We start from the raw sequence: 16,063 nt of genomic DNA on the forward strand, positions 1-16,063 counted from the left end.
TTAACTCTCCCAATAGTATTTCTTTTTATAAGTGTCCTGCGAAAGCTGGCCCGAGAGATAGAAACCGTCCGCCCACACGGCCCAGTGGCACTCTCCGCCGAGACACGATCTGCGCACATCGTCGTCGAACACGTGAAACGCTCTCTGCTGTGGGCCCCACCAGAAATGACAAAAGTACAAAGTAATGTTGCTGATCGGGTAGTCGCAGAATTTCCACTCAAACGTGTCGTTTTTGTGGAGTGTGTGGTACCCGACCTCGTCGTTCCCCGAAGCGCAATGGAGGAACAACGGTGGCGATTTACGAGGGAGTTGACTCACTACATTCATATGAAATTTATCTGACAAAAAACAAGAATCTGTTACTTGGAAAATAATGTTTGCAAATATGAAGAGAAGCAATAATATGTTAGTCATTCTCATCATAAGGTTTGTGTGTATTTTTTTCATTACTTGAAGTTCCTTTTTATAGAGTTCTTTTAAATAAATAAATAATCTGATTTTAGTATTCACAAATTACAAGTACTATAGTTAATAAGAAATCAAGAATTGTGTTATATATGAGATTCTAATTAAAAATATGTACATAATCAGATCAGATTATGACAAAGCTAACTTAAGTGGATAATTGATATATATATATATATACATATATATATAATCCTATGATAATATGGTAATTTAATTAACATGGATTGATAACCATATAATTTAAGAATATTAGTCTAGGCCTTGTTTCTCGATACATCGATCGATGAGCGTTCGTGAATACTTAAGCGCCGAGTTTATTGACTACTGCATGCATATTAATTTGAATTAGCAATTGAGCCAGAAATAAATAGACATAATTCGCGCTCGCATAGAAAAAATTCAAACGATCTTTGTTCCGATTTTCGAACCCCGCCAAAGATTACAAATAAAAATAAAAATAATAATAATAATAATATTACAAGACATCATTAATAAGTTTGAATATATACATTGATCTCCATCAGTAGAGAATAAAATTTGAAAGAAAATAATAATAAAAATGTAGTAATATATATATATATATATATATATATATATATATATATATATATATCAGCTGATTGATTATATAGGAAGAGGAGCACCATTCCATTCCTTGAGACAGTCCAACAATGGATCGATCAATCTCCCTTCGCAAATAGCCGAGAAAACCTTATCGAACTCTTCACCGGGCGAACGGCATTTTTCGCCCGTCAGAAAGCTAGTCTCCGCCTCTTTCCTCACAAACTTATACAACGGGTAAGACCTGCAATTCTCGATCCTATTACCAATCATCGGCTTTCCGTTTTCCATTTCTAATCGAGCGTTTTCGACTTCTTTAGGCAAAAGGGCTTTTAGTTCTTCCTCGAACGCACCAATCTTGTGGAAAATCGAAGTGCTCAAACTCTTCTCGTCTTTGCCGTTTGCTAGTGCTTGATCTACGAGCACTTGCCTTAGTTTCTGCATCAACGGGTAGTCATCGCTTGTGGGGTCGTCTATGTATGCGAAAACGTGTTCTCGCTCGACCACTTTGAGCAATTCCTTCTCACAAAACCTAGATGAATGGAGCTCACCATTGATGCCCGTTGTCAAGACTTTCTTCGCCACTTGGCTCACCGTGTTCTTCACCGATGCCTTGAGATTCTCCTCCACGTGCCTCAAATCAATCGCCTGGCAAAGGGCCACCAAAAAAGTCGAAAACATGAGCTTCAAGATTTCCAATGCCTCGGCCGTTTTTCTCGAAGAAATAAGCCCTAAAGAATTCACATCTTGGTTGTGTTGCTCCGCGCTTTGGACGTGATTCGTGACGGGGTTGGCTAGAAATTGGAGCTCCGAGCAATAAGCGGCCATCGCGATTTCGGCCCCCTTGAAGCCGTAATCGAGGCTAGGGTTTCGGCCCCCCGACAAATTTGACGGGAGGCCGTTGTTGTAGAAGTCGTTGACAAGCTCGGAGAATTGTGCGAAAACGAGCTTCCCAATCGAAGCGATCGCCAGACGTGTGTTGTCCATCGAGACTCCTATAGGGGTACCCTGAAAATTGCCGCCGTGCAAGGCCTTGTTCCTCGATACATCGATGAGTGGATTGTCGTTGACCGAATTGATCTCCCTCTCTATGGATCTAGTCGAGGCCCGAATCACTTCGATCTGCGGGCCCAGCCACTGGGGTGATGTCCGGAGGGCGTAACGGTCCTGTTTAGGTTTTTGTAGAGGGTCCATTTCGTGAATCTTTTGAGCTTCTTTCACATACGAGCTCCCGTCGAGAATGTGCTCCATTATAGCGGCGGCCTCGATCTGGCCCGGGTGGTGCTTGAGCTTGTGCGTTAGGTGATCCGTGAATTCGGGCTTTCCCTGCATGACTTCCGCGAACACCGCGGACGTAACTTCCGAGAGAAGCGCGAGAATGTTGGTCTCGAACAGGACAATCGAGGCCAGGCCCGAGCCGACGGCGGTGCCGTTGACTAGGGCAAGGCCTTCTTTGGGCTGGAGCTCGAAGAAGCCCGTTTCGATCCCGGCCATGGCGAATGCCTGGGCCGGGCCTAGGGGCTCGTTGTGGGGCCCGGTGGCTTTGGCGTTGGGCCGGCCTGTTAAAACGGCGGCGATGTAGGATAACGGGACGAGGTCGCCGGAGGCGGTGATGGTGCCACGTAAGGGGAGGAGTGGGGTTATGTCTTTGTTGAGGAATTTTGTTAGGGCTTCCAAGATTTGGAATCTAATGCCGGAGTAGCCTTGAAGGAGGGTGTTGATTCTTACTAGCATGGCGGCTCTTGTGGCGGAGTGCGGCAGAGTGTGGCTTGATTCCGTGCTGTTGCCGAATATTCCGGCGTTCAGAAATCTGTGTATTTTTATTTATTAAATAATTAATCAAATATATATATTAGCAGGAAATTGTAACATTTGGGCAACAGGGGATCTCTTACGTACATATTTAAAAAAAAAAATCATTAAATATAACTAAATATTAGAAAATATATAGAATAAAGATTAAAATATGGAAATATTAAATATTTTTTTAATTGATGATTACATTTTTTTTTTACTTGAATTTTTTAATTTTATTTTTCGAAAGAAAATTATTTTAATGTCTGAAACTGCAAAAAGGACTGTTTTCTTGATACAGAATGCAGAAAAGGGCACTGTAAATATATTTTAAAACTAGCATTTAATTATCCATCATTTACGCATGCATGCATGCATGCATGGGCTATACATTGGCACGTATTAAAAGTGCTCGTGAATCATGACAAGTGTGAAATAATTTTTTTTTTTTTTTTATTGACCATATATATTATTCATCTGCAAATATCAGCATAAATACATATATATATGAATAGAAAAAGTTTAATTATTTTATTATATTCCGAAATGTATAGAACTATAGATAAGATAACATTAATGTTGAATTTGCCAGCCACCTAACTATATTCGTACTATAGCCAAAGTCGTAATTATTTGTCAAACTGTCTATTTTTATTTTTATTTATTTTAATGTAAATCAATACTTTTATAGATAAGCATGTAGAATATAATTTTAGAATATTGTCTATACATTCATGACATAAGATCGATAACTCTTGTCATTTTACATGAAACTATTTGTAAATTCATTCGAATTTCATACTTAGCTTATCTCATTATTTTATTTTATTGGTTTAGTTACACCATATGTTCATTGGTAATATCATCAATATAATATAAACATCGATAAACTAAAAACTTATGTTAATAAATAATTTCTATCGGTCCCGTTTCAGTAAAAACATACTAAATCATTGATCCGATAATTTTATTTTTTGCTAAATTAATAAAATTTTGTTAGTTCCAACTGTATTACTATATAGAAGTTTAACTACGTATATAGTTTAAATTTCCTCGATTAAATATAAATGAAGAGTTAAAATACAATCAACATGTCATCGAAAAATAACTTCAATAATATGGGATTTACTGCGACTATACTACCCCCGTGTTATATCAAAATGCTAATAAACTACTGACAAAAATCTCCCTTACGATTCATTTTTTTTAGCACACAACCCCCTAATCAGGGGTACCAAATGCTATAGAAAAGATTTTGCCATTGATCAAATAACAACACGGGGTAATTTTTTTTACCATTTCGATATAAGAATTGGGTACTATTTGCAATAAACTCAAATAATATATGCATACTCCTTCCATTTCAAGTTAACTAACGCTTTGAAAATTTATTTATAATTTTATATTATATGGTTTAGAATTTTAATAATGCATTAATCATCGTTTTCTCAGTAATTTGTGCTTATTACTCTTATAATTGAGTGAGTGACAATTAAGAAAATAAAATTAATGAGAAATTTATAGTCGCCTTATGTATTTTGTGCATATCTAATTAAAACTAAATAAAAAAATAAAAAAATTATTTAAAAGTGTAAAATGGAAAGTAATATATATTAAATTACCTAATAAGCTCGATTTGTAATGCACCACCTTGTTTGGTCCTCCGATACGACGTCGCACCGAACCCAGTCGTCACTCCATAACTATCCGTCCCTCTCTTCATACTCTCCACCACCCAATCACTGCTCGCCTCCACGCCGCCCCTCGCCGCCTCCGCCACCTCCACCGTGATCTCCGCCGCCCCTCTGTTGGCCACCGCCGCCACCTGCGATATTGTCAGCGTCTCCCCTCCCAGCCGGACCACCGGCCTCCGATATTCCTCCACCATTCGCTTCACTTCATCGAGGTGGCTCCCCTTCAACAACTCCGCCGCCGCCTTCCACTTCAGCGGATCGCCGTCGTTCTTCATCTCCGGCCGCCGCTGGATACAATTGCTTTTCCCATTCACACTCTCCATTATATAATTTTAATTTATTAAAATAATAATATATATCGGAAATTGGCGAAGCTTGTGAAAAAATTGGGCTAAGCTGAATTTCCTGAGTTTGTTGAGCCAATTTTGGTTTGTTTAAATAGAAAATTGTGTGTGTTTGTTGAAATTTAATATTGACTGTTGGATGAGGAAGGTGTAATGGAGGGTTGGGATCGTGACACGTGTACGATGGGTGGGGGGCTGTTTGGTGTAAAGTGCGGAATATGATATTAGGCTGAAAATTTGGCTGTGTGGCCATATAGAGGTGGTGGATGGAAAGCATATTTTGCACGAAAGCCAAACGTCACCTTCCATTTTCATGGAAATTTTATAAATGTAATCATTAATTTGTGCCTAAAATTATGTATTAGAAGAAAGTTAATTTTGTGTTAAATGGGCTCATAATTAAACCTTAGAATTCTGAAATTCTTCGTGTTGGGAGAGTGGTTTTGACTGTTGAGCGGACTGGATATTGAACTGGATCACGGTTGGACCAATTCAAATTAAGACCAACTGATTTTTTTATTTTATTTTTTTATTTTATAATTATTTTTATAATAAATAAAACATAATTAATTTTATTTCACACACCTTAACTCACTACTCATTACAATTGAAATGTAAATTAAATTTATTTTTTTCTTTTTACACACACAACTTATCAACACACATGAATCGCACTGAATCATTCAAATATTATAGAAATTATAATTCAAAATAATATGTCTTCCAATTTCTTTTTTTTTTTTTCAAATGAGCATTAAAAAGACGCCATTTGAGCCATTTTATTTGTTTATTTTAGAAAAAAAGACACAATTTTGGGAGAAAATACTCGAATTTCACTCGGGCTCCAATTTTGGGTTTCAATTTGTAATATTATTTATTAAGATTAAGTGATTCTATGTATATTTAATTTATTTTCGCCGAAATCAAACTTATAATACACTTTAAAAGTAAAATCAATGAGTTTTAATTTCAGTAACGCCCTAGTATTTAAGTTTTATATTTTAAAAATGGTTAGGTAATTGTAGTGCCTTTTCAGGTTTGGTAACCTAATATGCTATTATTGATTAGGGCATAGTTAAGCATTGACTACGATCTTGACTTGTCTAGAAAATTAGTTGAAATAAAATTGGATTTTATTTCACGTTGGTAAAATATTGAGTCCCTTGTATAATTTTTATTTTTCCTGTAAAAAACATATGCCTATATTTTATTGGCATACTTCCACTTTACACCCCTGAAATGTACCATTTTGGCACTTTCCACCATCAAAAATAATTTATGTCATTTTGCACCCTTGAAAATAAATTATGGCACTATGCACTCTCGAAACATGTTTAATCGTTCAAATTGCACCCTAGTTTATTTTTCGTCCTGAGTATTCCCATCATCGACCTATTTTCTACTTTCTACTGCCAATAGAATCATTTTTGTTCGAAAATACATTTTTCATTTTTGATAATTTGTTCGAAAATACATTAGAACTTTACACCCTGAAGAAAAAAATCAATTGAATAGACAAAATTGGCCATGGTGACGATCAAAAAATAAGTCAGCGACAGAAAATTATAGTCGGAAAATATACTAGGTAGGGGTGCACTCTGAACGATTAAACATGTTTTGAGGTGCAAAGTGCCATAAATTATTTCCGATGTGCAAAGTGCAAAAATAGCATTTCAAGGGTGCAAACTGGAATTAAGCTTTTCTTTTTTAATATATAGTATTTCTTGCTCACGTGATTACATTAAAATATTAAATAATCCTTTTCTTATGTCTCTGCAAGAAAATAAAAAAAAACTAATAAAAATAAAAGTAAAATAATTGTTTTCGGAGTGTACGATGAAGGCGATCTATTTTTTTATTTTTTATTTTTTTATTTTTTAATTCTCCAGCATAAAAACTTCTGTGTTTTTTTGGCGGTATACAGATCAGTCCCTTCGTAAATTTCAAATTCAGCATAGAAGAAATGATTTTATTTCTTAGATTTTACCGTAAATTGACTGTCTACAGTTCATCATTTACTTTTCCCCCTCTCTCTCTCTCTCTCTAGTTTCTCTCTCATCAATTCCTATCTGTAATTCTTTTCCTTTTTCCCCTTTGGCATTTATTACCATTTCCGCGCTTGTTCCTTATTCAACCCCGACTCCATTTTCAGAAAAAAAGAAGATTTCCTGTTAGCTTTTTTTTTGGTGGTGAAGAGAAATGGGATTTTTTAGCAGTTTATTGGGAATTCTCGGTTTTGGATTCGGGTTTCCCTTTGGTCTTTTTGTTGGGTTTTACTTATTTATTTATTCTCAATTCGAAGATGTTGAGGTAATTGTATACAACTCTCTGTGTGTAATTTTTTTTTTAACTTTTCTACTGTTCGATTTTGTTCTTAAAAAAGGAAAAAAAAATGGGATGGTAATCGTATATATCCATTTTTGTTTATTGAATTCTGTTTTTATTTGTGCTTCAATTCTGTTTTTGTTTGTGCACGTATGGTGTTTGTATATATGTCTGTGTGTGTTTTGTGCGTTTGTGTGTTTGTGTAATCACTCTCTTTTTTGAGAAAATAAATAAATTGATCAAATGTTGTATTAGTCTCGTGTATCGTAGAGTCGTACTCATCTTTATCGGAAGTCGAAATTAGAGATAGTAGTTAAGAGGTCTGCCAAACAAGCCCTTACTTAAACCATCGTTCGGAAGCCATTGCAAGTTTGAATCAAGGTTAATGTTAATGTCGAAATAACACTTGTGAAAATTGATTTTTTTTTTTCAGGATTTGATAGTGAAGCCACTAACCGAGCTCGATACAGTTGCGTTGGAGGATCTTATGCCTGATATTCCCCTTTGGGTGAAAAGTCCCGATTATGATCGAGTAAGTATTTTATTTTAATTTTTTTCTAAAATAATTTCATTCGGTGTCCAATAAAATCGAGAATGTGGGCTATTCTCTAATCAGACAAATTGTTTCAATATATGTAGGTAGAGTGGTTAAACAAATTCATTTCCGATATGTGGCCTTTTCTCGACAAGGTAATTTTTTTTTTTTTGATATTGCTCCCGAAATATATCAACGAAACATTAAAAATTAATCAAAATATGTATTTGGTTTGCTCATATGTGTACTACTTACAGGCAATTTGTAACATTATTAGAAGCACGGCCGAACCGATATTTGCAGAGTATATCGGGAAATTCAAAATAGAATCGATTAAGTTCAAGAATCTAAGCCTCGGAAATACTCCACCAACAATTCATGGTGAGTTTCTTTTCTGCTGTTACATCCAATTCTTTCTTAGTGATGTTTTCGATTTTCCAAACGAAACAATAAAAAAATATTTAAATATTATATATAAATATATATTCAATTTTGCAGGTCTTAAAGTGTGTGAGACAAACGAGAGGGAACTTGTAATGGAACCAGCAGTAAGATGGGCTGGAAATCCGAACATAATTATTTCAGTAATTATTTCGTCTGTAGAAGTAACAATCCAGGTTAGTCGAGCTCAAAGAAATGCTACTCGAATTTGATGAATAAATATTTCTCGTAATTTATTCAATTATTTCGAGTTTTGGAAGATTTAATATTTGGTAATTAATTTACAGTTGGTCGATTTGCAAGTATTTGCTGTACCTCGAGTGACTTTGAAGCCACTAGTGCCGACTATTCCCTGTTTTGCAAGCATAGTCGTCTCTTTGATGGAGAAGGTAATTATAATTTTTTTTAATTATGTTAAATAGGTGTTTTATTTATTTATTATTTTTTTTGGTCTAAATCATTTTCTTTGCATAATGTGTGTGTGTGTGTGTGTATATATATATATATATATATATATATATATATATATATATATATATATATATATATATATATATATATATATATACAGCCGCATATCGACTTTGGACTGAACCTGTTGGGTGCTGACATCATGTCGGTGCCTGGACTTTATCGATATGTTCAGGTAATATTTATTTAACTGTTGGAATTAATTTATTTATATAACTTTTTTCCCGTAAACTGTATTATTTGAATACTGAATTTGCATGATACTTTTGTTGTCAGGAGAGGATTAAAAAGGAAGTTGCAAGTCTTTACCTTTGGCCTAAGTCTCTTGAAATACCCATCCTCGATGCTTCGACGTGAGTCGTGTACTTTAAATATCTTACAATCGTATTTCGAAATAAATTAAACTTTTTTTCGATTTATTTTACCTTGGATTATTCCAGGGTGGCAATAAAGAAGCCGGTGGGAATTCTTCACGTAAAAGTGGTGCGTGCAACAAAGCTTTTGAAGATGGATTTACTCGGCTTATCGGATCCCTATGTTAAGCTCAGCCTCACTGGAGAAAAACTCCCGTCGAAGAAAACTACAATTAAAAAAAAGACATTAAATCCAGAGTGGAACGAGGACTTCAAACTTTCGGTGAAGGACCCGCAATCTCAAATGCTTCTTATAAATGTCTACGATTGGGATAAGGTATAGAAAAAATTCAATCTTTTTTCTGGAATTAAGTTTAAAAAAAATCGAATTTTTTTTAGAGTTTATTGCATTCAACACCATTGTGTTTTCTCTAATTACTGAAAAACCCTCTTATGCTATTATATTAGTAAAAAAAACCCTACAATTCGATTTTTTTATTAGCAAAATGAAGCTATTTTGTAGGAGGTTGTGTGCTAAAAAAACGTATTATGGGGGGTTTCTTGCTAATATTAATAACATGGAGGGTTTTTTGGCAATTAGATAAACTACAAGGGTGCTGAATGCAATAAACCCAAATTTCTTACATTGAAATAATTCTTGCAATCTTTTCATTTTGTCTTTTAACAGGTGGGCTCACACGATCGATTGGGAGCCCAAATTTTTCCGTTGAAAATGCTAAAACCTAACGAAGCAAAAGAAGTGACACTCGATTTGTTAAAAGACACGAGTGTTAGTGATCCTTCGAACAAGAAGCCACGTGGGCAAATCTTGCTCGAGTTAACATACGCTCCATTTAGAGAAGACAATAACGCTAGTTTTAGTGACCGTTTGGACGGCTACACTCGGAAAGACAGTGTTCTAGAAAGAGCATCTAGCAATATTCTAAGCCCAACGGGGGCGGGCCTACTTCTAGTCACCGTTCAAGGGGCCCACGATGTGGAGGGCTCCCGTCATAATAATCCTTACGTGTTGGTTATTTTTAGAGGCGAAACCAAGAAATCAAAGGTGAATCCGATCTTTTTTTTAAGTCAATTTTTATTTTGTTATTTGTAATGATCCATCAAAAAAAATTAAAAAAAAAATTTGGTGTCTTTTTATTTAGATGGTGAGAAAAACGCGGGACCCATTGTGGAACGAGGAGTTCCAATTCTTGCTCGAAGAGCCTCCGTTGCAAGAGAAGATCCACATTAAGGTCATGAGTAAGCGGACGAGCATTAGCTTCCATTGGAAGGTATTTTATATAAGTTCATTAGTCGCCTTCTCTTTTTATCGTCTACTTCGATTCTTCTAGTACTTTTAGTTTTAAGTATGTTTGTGTATATATAACTAATATATATAGTTGTGTTTGAATTATTGTTTCGATTTATAGGAATCCTTAGGGCATGTGGATATTAACCTAGCCGATGTTGTGCATAATGGCCGTATAAATCAGAAATACCATTTGATAGATTCGAAGAATGGAGTTATACACGTCGAGCTACGGTGGAAAACTATATGATAAAGCTTGCGAAAAAAACGACTATTAGATTATAAATCGCAACAAATTGCAATCAACCAGGTAAAGTATTGTGGAAGTTCAAAATTATATCACAAGAGTAAAACGAGATGACAAAAGTACACTAAGGCCACAAATTTTGTGCAGTAATTTTTATGATATGGTCCAAATCAATTGATTTTAGCCCAAGTCATAAAAATATGGGCCTTTCGTTTTAAATTGGATTTATATTGCTATATAAAGGTAAAGTACAGTTAAACATCTGCTAATTAATACAGTCGGGACTAGCAAAAATTTATTAATTTAGTGAAATATTAAACTATTAATTTAATATGTTTTCATCGAATCGGTACCTGAATAAATTATTATTGAAGCGAATTTATTAATATATCGAGTATTAATTTAGTGAGCATTGCCACCTTGATTGGACTAGGTACCAACTAAGTTTTAGCTTATTGTTATCGGGAGTTTCTCCTATAGTGATGTTTGGTATGAGGTCGGGTGTTCGAATTCCTCTGCGTTGGGTTCGTGCGTTGTACGACCATATTATAAGGTCAATTTTTTTTTATAAGATAAATTGAAAAAAAAATTTGATTGGATTAGGTTTGACTTGTATATTTTGATGATAATGAATGCACATGTGTGACATCATAACTAAGGAAAAATACTCAATTTTTTGCAGGACTAATCCATCAATTGAGATGGCCATATATTTATGTCACATAAAGGTGGACTAGAAATACCATCTTCTTTCATGCATCATGCCTAATCATCATATGTGAGTGTGTATATATATATATATATATATATATATATATATATATATATATATATATATATATATATATATATATATATATATATATATATATATATATATATATATATATATATATATATATATATATATATCCCTCCTCCACTATAGATATATTAATATCAAGAACAAAGTTGATTATTCTATAGAAAAAAATAATAATTTAATAGTTAATTTCATTATAGAAATCACTAGGATGCTTGCTTTCTATGCCACCTTCAAGAAAACAATGATGTGCACATGCCCTACTCCCATAATTACATATTGTGTTCTTAATACCAACTAGTGTGTGTGTGTGTGTGTGTGTGTGTGTGTGTGTGTGTGAAATAGATACAAAAATCAAGTATAGATATATGTATATATATGTCAACATTTGCACGATGAGATTTTGTGATTCTTGATTTGTAACCATAGTTTGTGGAATTCTATGTGGAGTTGATGTTACCCAAGTGGAATTAACTATAGTCAAAACTAGTGGATTATTTTAATCAAGAATTTATGAAAAATGAGAGAAAGAGGAATAAATGAAAAGTAAAAGGGCCAAAAAAGAAATAACAAAAAAGTGAAGCTTTCTAGTTGACTTGCCCCATAAAGTCTGGCAAATTTTAGAGGGGGATGATAGTAAAAGGGAATCCTATACCTTTAATAAAGGATTCCTCTTTGTTAATGGGATCTCTAGCCACACATTACACATATACGTGTGTGTGTGTGTATAATATGTGTATGTATATTTTTTGTGTTTCTCTCTCACACTCAAACACGCACTAAAAACACACACAAGTTGGGATGCTCTCAAAAGGAGGTGTGGATATGAAAAGGAGTCACTATCTTGGTTCCTAGTTGATGTTTTTTGTGGGGGAGAGGGAATAATGAAACCCTTTATTTATTTATTATTTATTTTATTATTTATTTTATTATTATTATTATTATTTGCAGATTAAAAAGAAATAGGGCATTTTTCACTTTTAAAAGGTTGTCTTTTTAAGAGAGTAAAAAGTAAAATAAAGTTAGGGGGAATAGAGAACACCACTACTCAAGTTCAAATTATGTTACATGCTTCATTCTTTTCTTTTATCTATTCTTTTTATTTATTTTTTATTTTGATTAATTTTTATTTATTTTGATTTATTTTGGGATTATTCTGCACTAATTTTGGAGTGGAGAAGATAAGAGGGTATCTTGGTCAAGATTCTCCATTTTCAAATCACACAATTGGACAATTTTTGGATGCCTTATATATTCTTTCAATAATTCTAATGGATATATAAGTTCTTGTTCCACTTGTTATACTCTCTTTAGTGCTACAAGCATTTTGCAATATTTATCAATATTCCCTTTATTTTAGGGCTTGGATTTTATTTTATTTTTATTCCATTTCGTTTTATTTCGAATTGTGATGGAAATAGTGTGTCTAGTGATCGGGACACGTTCAATTAGAATTATCACTTTCGAATTTTATTTTTCTGAAATGAAAAACTAATTCCAACTCCGTTCCAGAAAAAAAAGTTAATCTCTTCGTTAATTGGTAAAAGAAAACTTGTTCCAAATTCAAAAAAAAATAAAAAATCGGATCAGAGCGACGAAATTGAAAATTTCATTTTTTTATATAAAATACATAACAATATTATTGATAGAAATGGAAAATAGAAATGCAAAATATTGTTTCAATTAACCAAAAAAAAATCAGGATATATGCGGAATTTAAAAATGATTTTCCAATTTACAGCCATATTGGTGATAGATAGATGGAGACAATTCTAAGTCGCTAAAAGTCAAAACACGATTATAACAACTCAATCTAACTTATTTGATTTTCTCATCGAATTTAGTTATTTGTTATAATGCCAGAGATGTTATTGTGGTTGATGATATTGACATTTCAAATAAATTTTGTATTCACATATATATATATATAAATTTATCATAAAATGCTCATTCAAACATTAAAAAATTGACCAATTTATTTTAGGCAAATTACTATCACTTTCCTGAAGTAAAGTGTAATTATAAAAAATAAATGTTTTGAAAAATTGCCCCTACTAAAGGATGTTAATGTAAGAAATATTCATCTTGTAGAAGGTGAATGTAATTATGAAAAAGTAATGGATTTTTTATGTAAATAGACCTTATCTCAGGGGAGATTGTAATTTTCAGAATTGTTTTCGACCAAAGAAATTTTACAATTTTCTAGAATGTGAGAACAATCAAAGGATAATTTAAATGTTTACAATTAAATATCTGACTATTAACAATTAATTTAATATCCATGTTGGAAGAGTTAAAAACAAATCCTCGAGTGCCAAACTTTGACTATTTGTTTGCCGAAATCGATGACCTTGGTAAAAAACACACACACACACAGTGATTACATAAATACACGATGAACACACACACACACATATAGTTAAAATTTATTTTAATGGATTTGAAATGAAAATGTGTTTAATTAAACCATTATAGACTATAGTTATCTAGAAATTTCAATTTTCTCTTTTTTAATGATACGAAATTACTAATGTTCATTCAGCTCAATTTGCTAATTGGATTAGTAGAGTTGGTATAAATATATTTACCAAATGCTACACTGATGTAACATATCAAATGGCTTTGATCAGTAGATTTATGTAAATAATTATTCGCTAAACACACATACATATGATTCTAAATATTGTTGCAAGAAAGATTAATTTAGTTTTTTTATGAACTCGAGTTGATCAAGAAAAGATAAAATAAAAAGTAAAATAAAAAATTTAATAATAATAAATATTAATAAAACTCGTTTGATGAGACTTGATATTGTCAACAATTTTACCCTAGAAAAAAAAAGTTTAAGCACCCAAATCAAGATTAGTCTTATGGTAATGATGTGCACGTGTGAAAGAAAGTGTGGGAAATATTCAATCATCAACTATAAGTTTAATCAAAGAAAAAATAAATAAAAAATTCCAACATGTTCATTTCATTTTTACCCATTTGGAAATTCTTCTTTTCTTGAAATGATATGATTACAATGAGCATTTTTGGTCTACAATGAAATAATATCAATATCCACTTTGAATTCTTTTAATATCCCAAAAAAAAATATAAATACAGTTAAATATTTATAAATTAATACAGTTGACACGAACAAAATTTTATTAATTTAGGAAAATGTCAAATTATCGAGGTAATAATTTAGTACGTTTTACTGAGTGGAAGCTGAAAAAAAAATATTATTTAAGTGATATTATTAATTTATCGAGGTAATAATTTAGTGCGTTTCACCGAGTGAGAACTAAATTTTTTTTTATTTAAGTGAGATTATTAATTTATCGAGTTTCTACTATACGAATAATATACTTGATTTTTATCATGTGATAAAGATTGGTGTATACTTAGCTTTAGAGTAAACTAGTAGTTCACCCGTGCGATGCACGGGGATCAATTCAAAATCAAGATGAATTAATCCAAAAAATCGATGAAATAAAAAGTACCGATACTAATACAAATATTAATACCAAAACCTATACAAATATAAATACAAATATTAACACTAATACTAATACCCATACTAATATCAATACTAATACTAATTTTAATACTAATACTAATACTAATATTGATACTAATACTAATACTAATACTAATACTAATACTAATACTAATATTAATACTAATACTAATACTAATACTGATACTAATACTAATACTACTCATATTCAATCTAATTCTAATACTAATACTAATACTAATACGAATACGGATATTAATATTAATACTAATACTAATGTTAATTCTAATACTAATACTAATACTAATACTAATACTAATACTAATACTAATACTAATACTAATACTAATACTAATACTAATACTAATACTAATACTAATACTGATAACTAATACTAATACTAATACTAATACTAATACTAATACTAATACTAATATTAATACTAATACTGATACTAATACCAATATTAATATTAATACCAATACTAATACTAATACTAATACTAATACTAATACTAATACTAATACTAATACTAATACTAATACTAATACTAATACTAATACCAATATCAATACTAATACTAATACTAATACTAATACTAATACTAATACTAACACTACTACTAATATCAATACTAATATTAATGCAAATACTATTACTAATACTAAAACTAATACTACTTCTAATGCTAATGATAATCCTAATAATAATACTAATATACTAATACAAAATTACTAATACTAATACTAATACTAATACCATTATACAAATACACTAATACTAATGATAATGCTAATACGAATACACAACTACTAATGTCAATGCTAATGTTGATACATATAATGATATCAATACTGATAGTCATAGTGATAGCACTACTAATACTAATACTAATACTGATACTGATAGTCATACTGATACCACTACTAATACTATTACTAATATTGATACTGATACTAATACTAATACTAATATACACTAATGTTGATACCGATATGATACTGATACAAATATTAATACGGACACAAACAAATATATTGATACTAATACTAAAACTACTACTACTACTAATACCAATATACACTAATGTTGATACCGATACTGATACTGATAATACTAATACTAATACTAATACTAATACTAATACTAATACTAATACTAATACTAATACTAATACTAATACTAATACTAATACTAATACTAATACTAATACT

The 16,063-nt window shown here is 31.9% G+C and overlaps 3 protein-coding genes across 3 annotated transcripts; 1 reads left to right on the top strand and 2 right to left on the bottom strand.

Annotated features, from left to right (window-relative positions):
• LOC148770329 (S-protein homolog 4-like) lies at positions 1 to 327 on the bottom strand. Its single transcript, XM_088819117.1, has one exon. The coding sequence runs from the start codon at positions 325 to 327 to the stop codon at positions 1 to 3; it is 327 nt and encodes a 108-aa protein (XP_088675243.1).
• A 530-nt stretch (positions 328 to 857) lies between these two features.
• Positions 858 to 4,883, bottom strand: LOC105955553 (phenylalanine ammonia-lyase). Its single transcript, XM_088820103.1, has 2 exons — positions 4,446 to 4,883; positions 858 to 2,839 (listed from the first exon to the last, which is right to left on the bottom strand). The coding sequence occupies exons 1-2, from the start codon at positions 4,838 to 4,840 to the stop codon at positions 1,093 to 1,095; spliced, it is 2,142 nt and encodes a 713-aa protein (XP_088676229.1). The 5' UTR covers positions 4,841 to 4,883; the 3' UTR covers positions 858 to 1,092.
• Positions 4,884 to 6,599: 1,716 nt separating this feature from the next.
• On the top strand, positions 6,600 to 10,761 carry LOC105955552 (synaptotagmin-3). The gene is made up of 12 exons (XM_012979300.2): positions 6,600 to 7,171; positions 7,620 to 7,718; positions 7,826 to 7,876; positions 7,979 to 8,102; positions 8,220 to 8,338; positions 8,450 to 8,551; positions 8,734 to 8,808; positions 8,910 to 8,986; positions 9,074 to 9,323; positions 9,675 to 10,052; positions 10,150 to 10,278; positions 10,417 to 10,761. Exons 1-12 carry the CDS (start codon positions 7,061 to 7,063, stop codon positions 10,543 to 10,545), a joined length of 1,644 nt encoding a protein of 547 aa, XP_012834754.2. The 5' UTR covers positions 6,600 to 7,060; the 3' UTR covers positions 10,546 to 10,761.
• Positions 10,762 to 16,063: the final 5,302 nt, after the last annotated feature.

The sequence above is a fragment of the Erythranthe guttata genome, chromosome 6 (assembly GCF_056151865.1).
Source record: "Erythranthe guttata isolate IM_541 chromosome 6, IM_541, whole genome shotgun sequence".
Lineage (NCBI taxonomy): Eukaryota > Viridiplantae > Streptophyta > Magnoliopsida > Lamiales > Phrymaceae > Erythranthe > Erythranthe guttata.

Excerpts from the sequence above, each read along its gene's own strand:
- LOC105955553 (XM_088820103.1), bottom strand. The coding sequence starts at position 4,840 with ATGGAGAGTGTGAATGGGAAAAGCAATTGTATCCAGCGGCGGCCGGAG. Across the intron at positions 2,840-4,445 it reads TTACAAATCGAGCTTATTAG|ATTTCTGAACGCCGGAATAT; the intron begins GTAATTTAATAT and ends AAAAATACACAG.
- LOC105955552 (XM_012979300.2), top strand. The coding sequence starts at position 7,061 with ATGGGATTTTTTAGCAGTTTATTGGGAATTCTCGGTTTTGGATTCGGG. Across the intron at positions 8,552-8,733 it reads TCGTCTCTTTGATGGAGAAG|CCGCATATCGACTTTGGACT; the intron begins GTAATTATAATT and ends ATATATATACAG. Across the intron at positions 10,279-10,416 it reads GCATTAGCTTCCATTGGAAG|GAATCCTTAGGGCATGTGGA; the intron begins GTATTTTATATA and ends TTCGATTTATAG.
- LOC148770329 (XM_088819117.1), bottom strand. The coding sequence starts at position 327 with ATGAATGTAGTGAGTCAACTCCCTCGTAAATCGCCACCGTTGTTCCTC.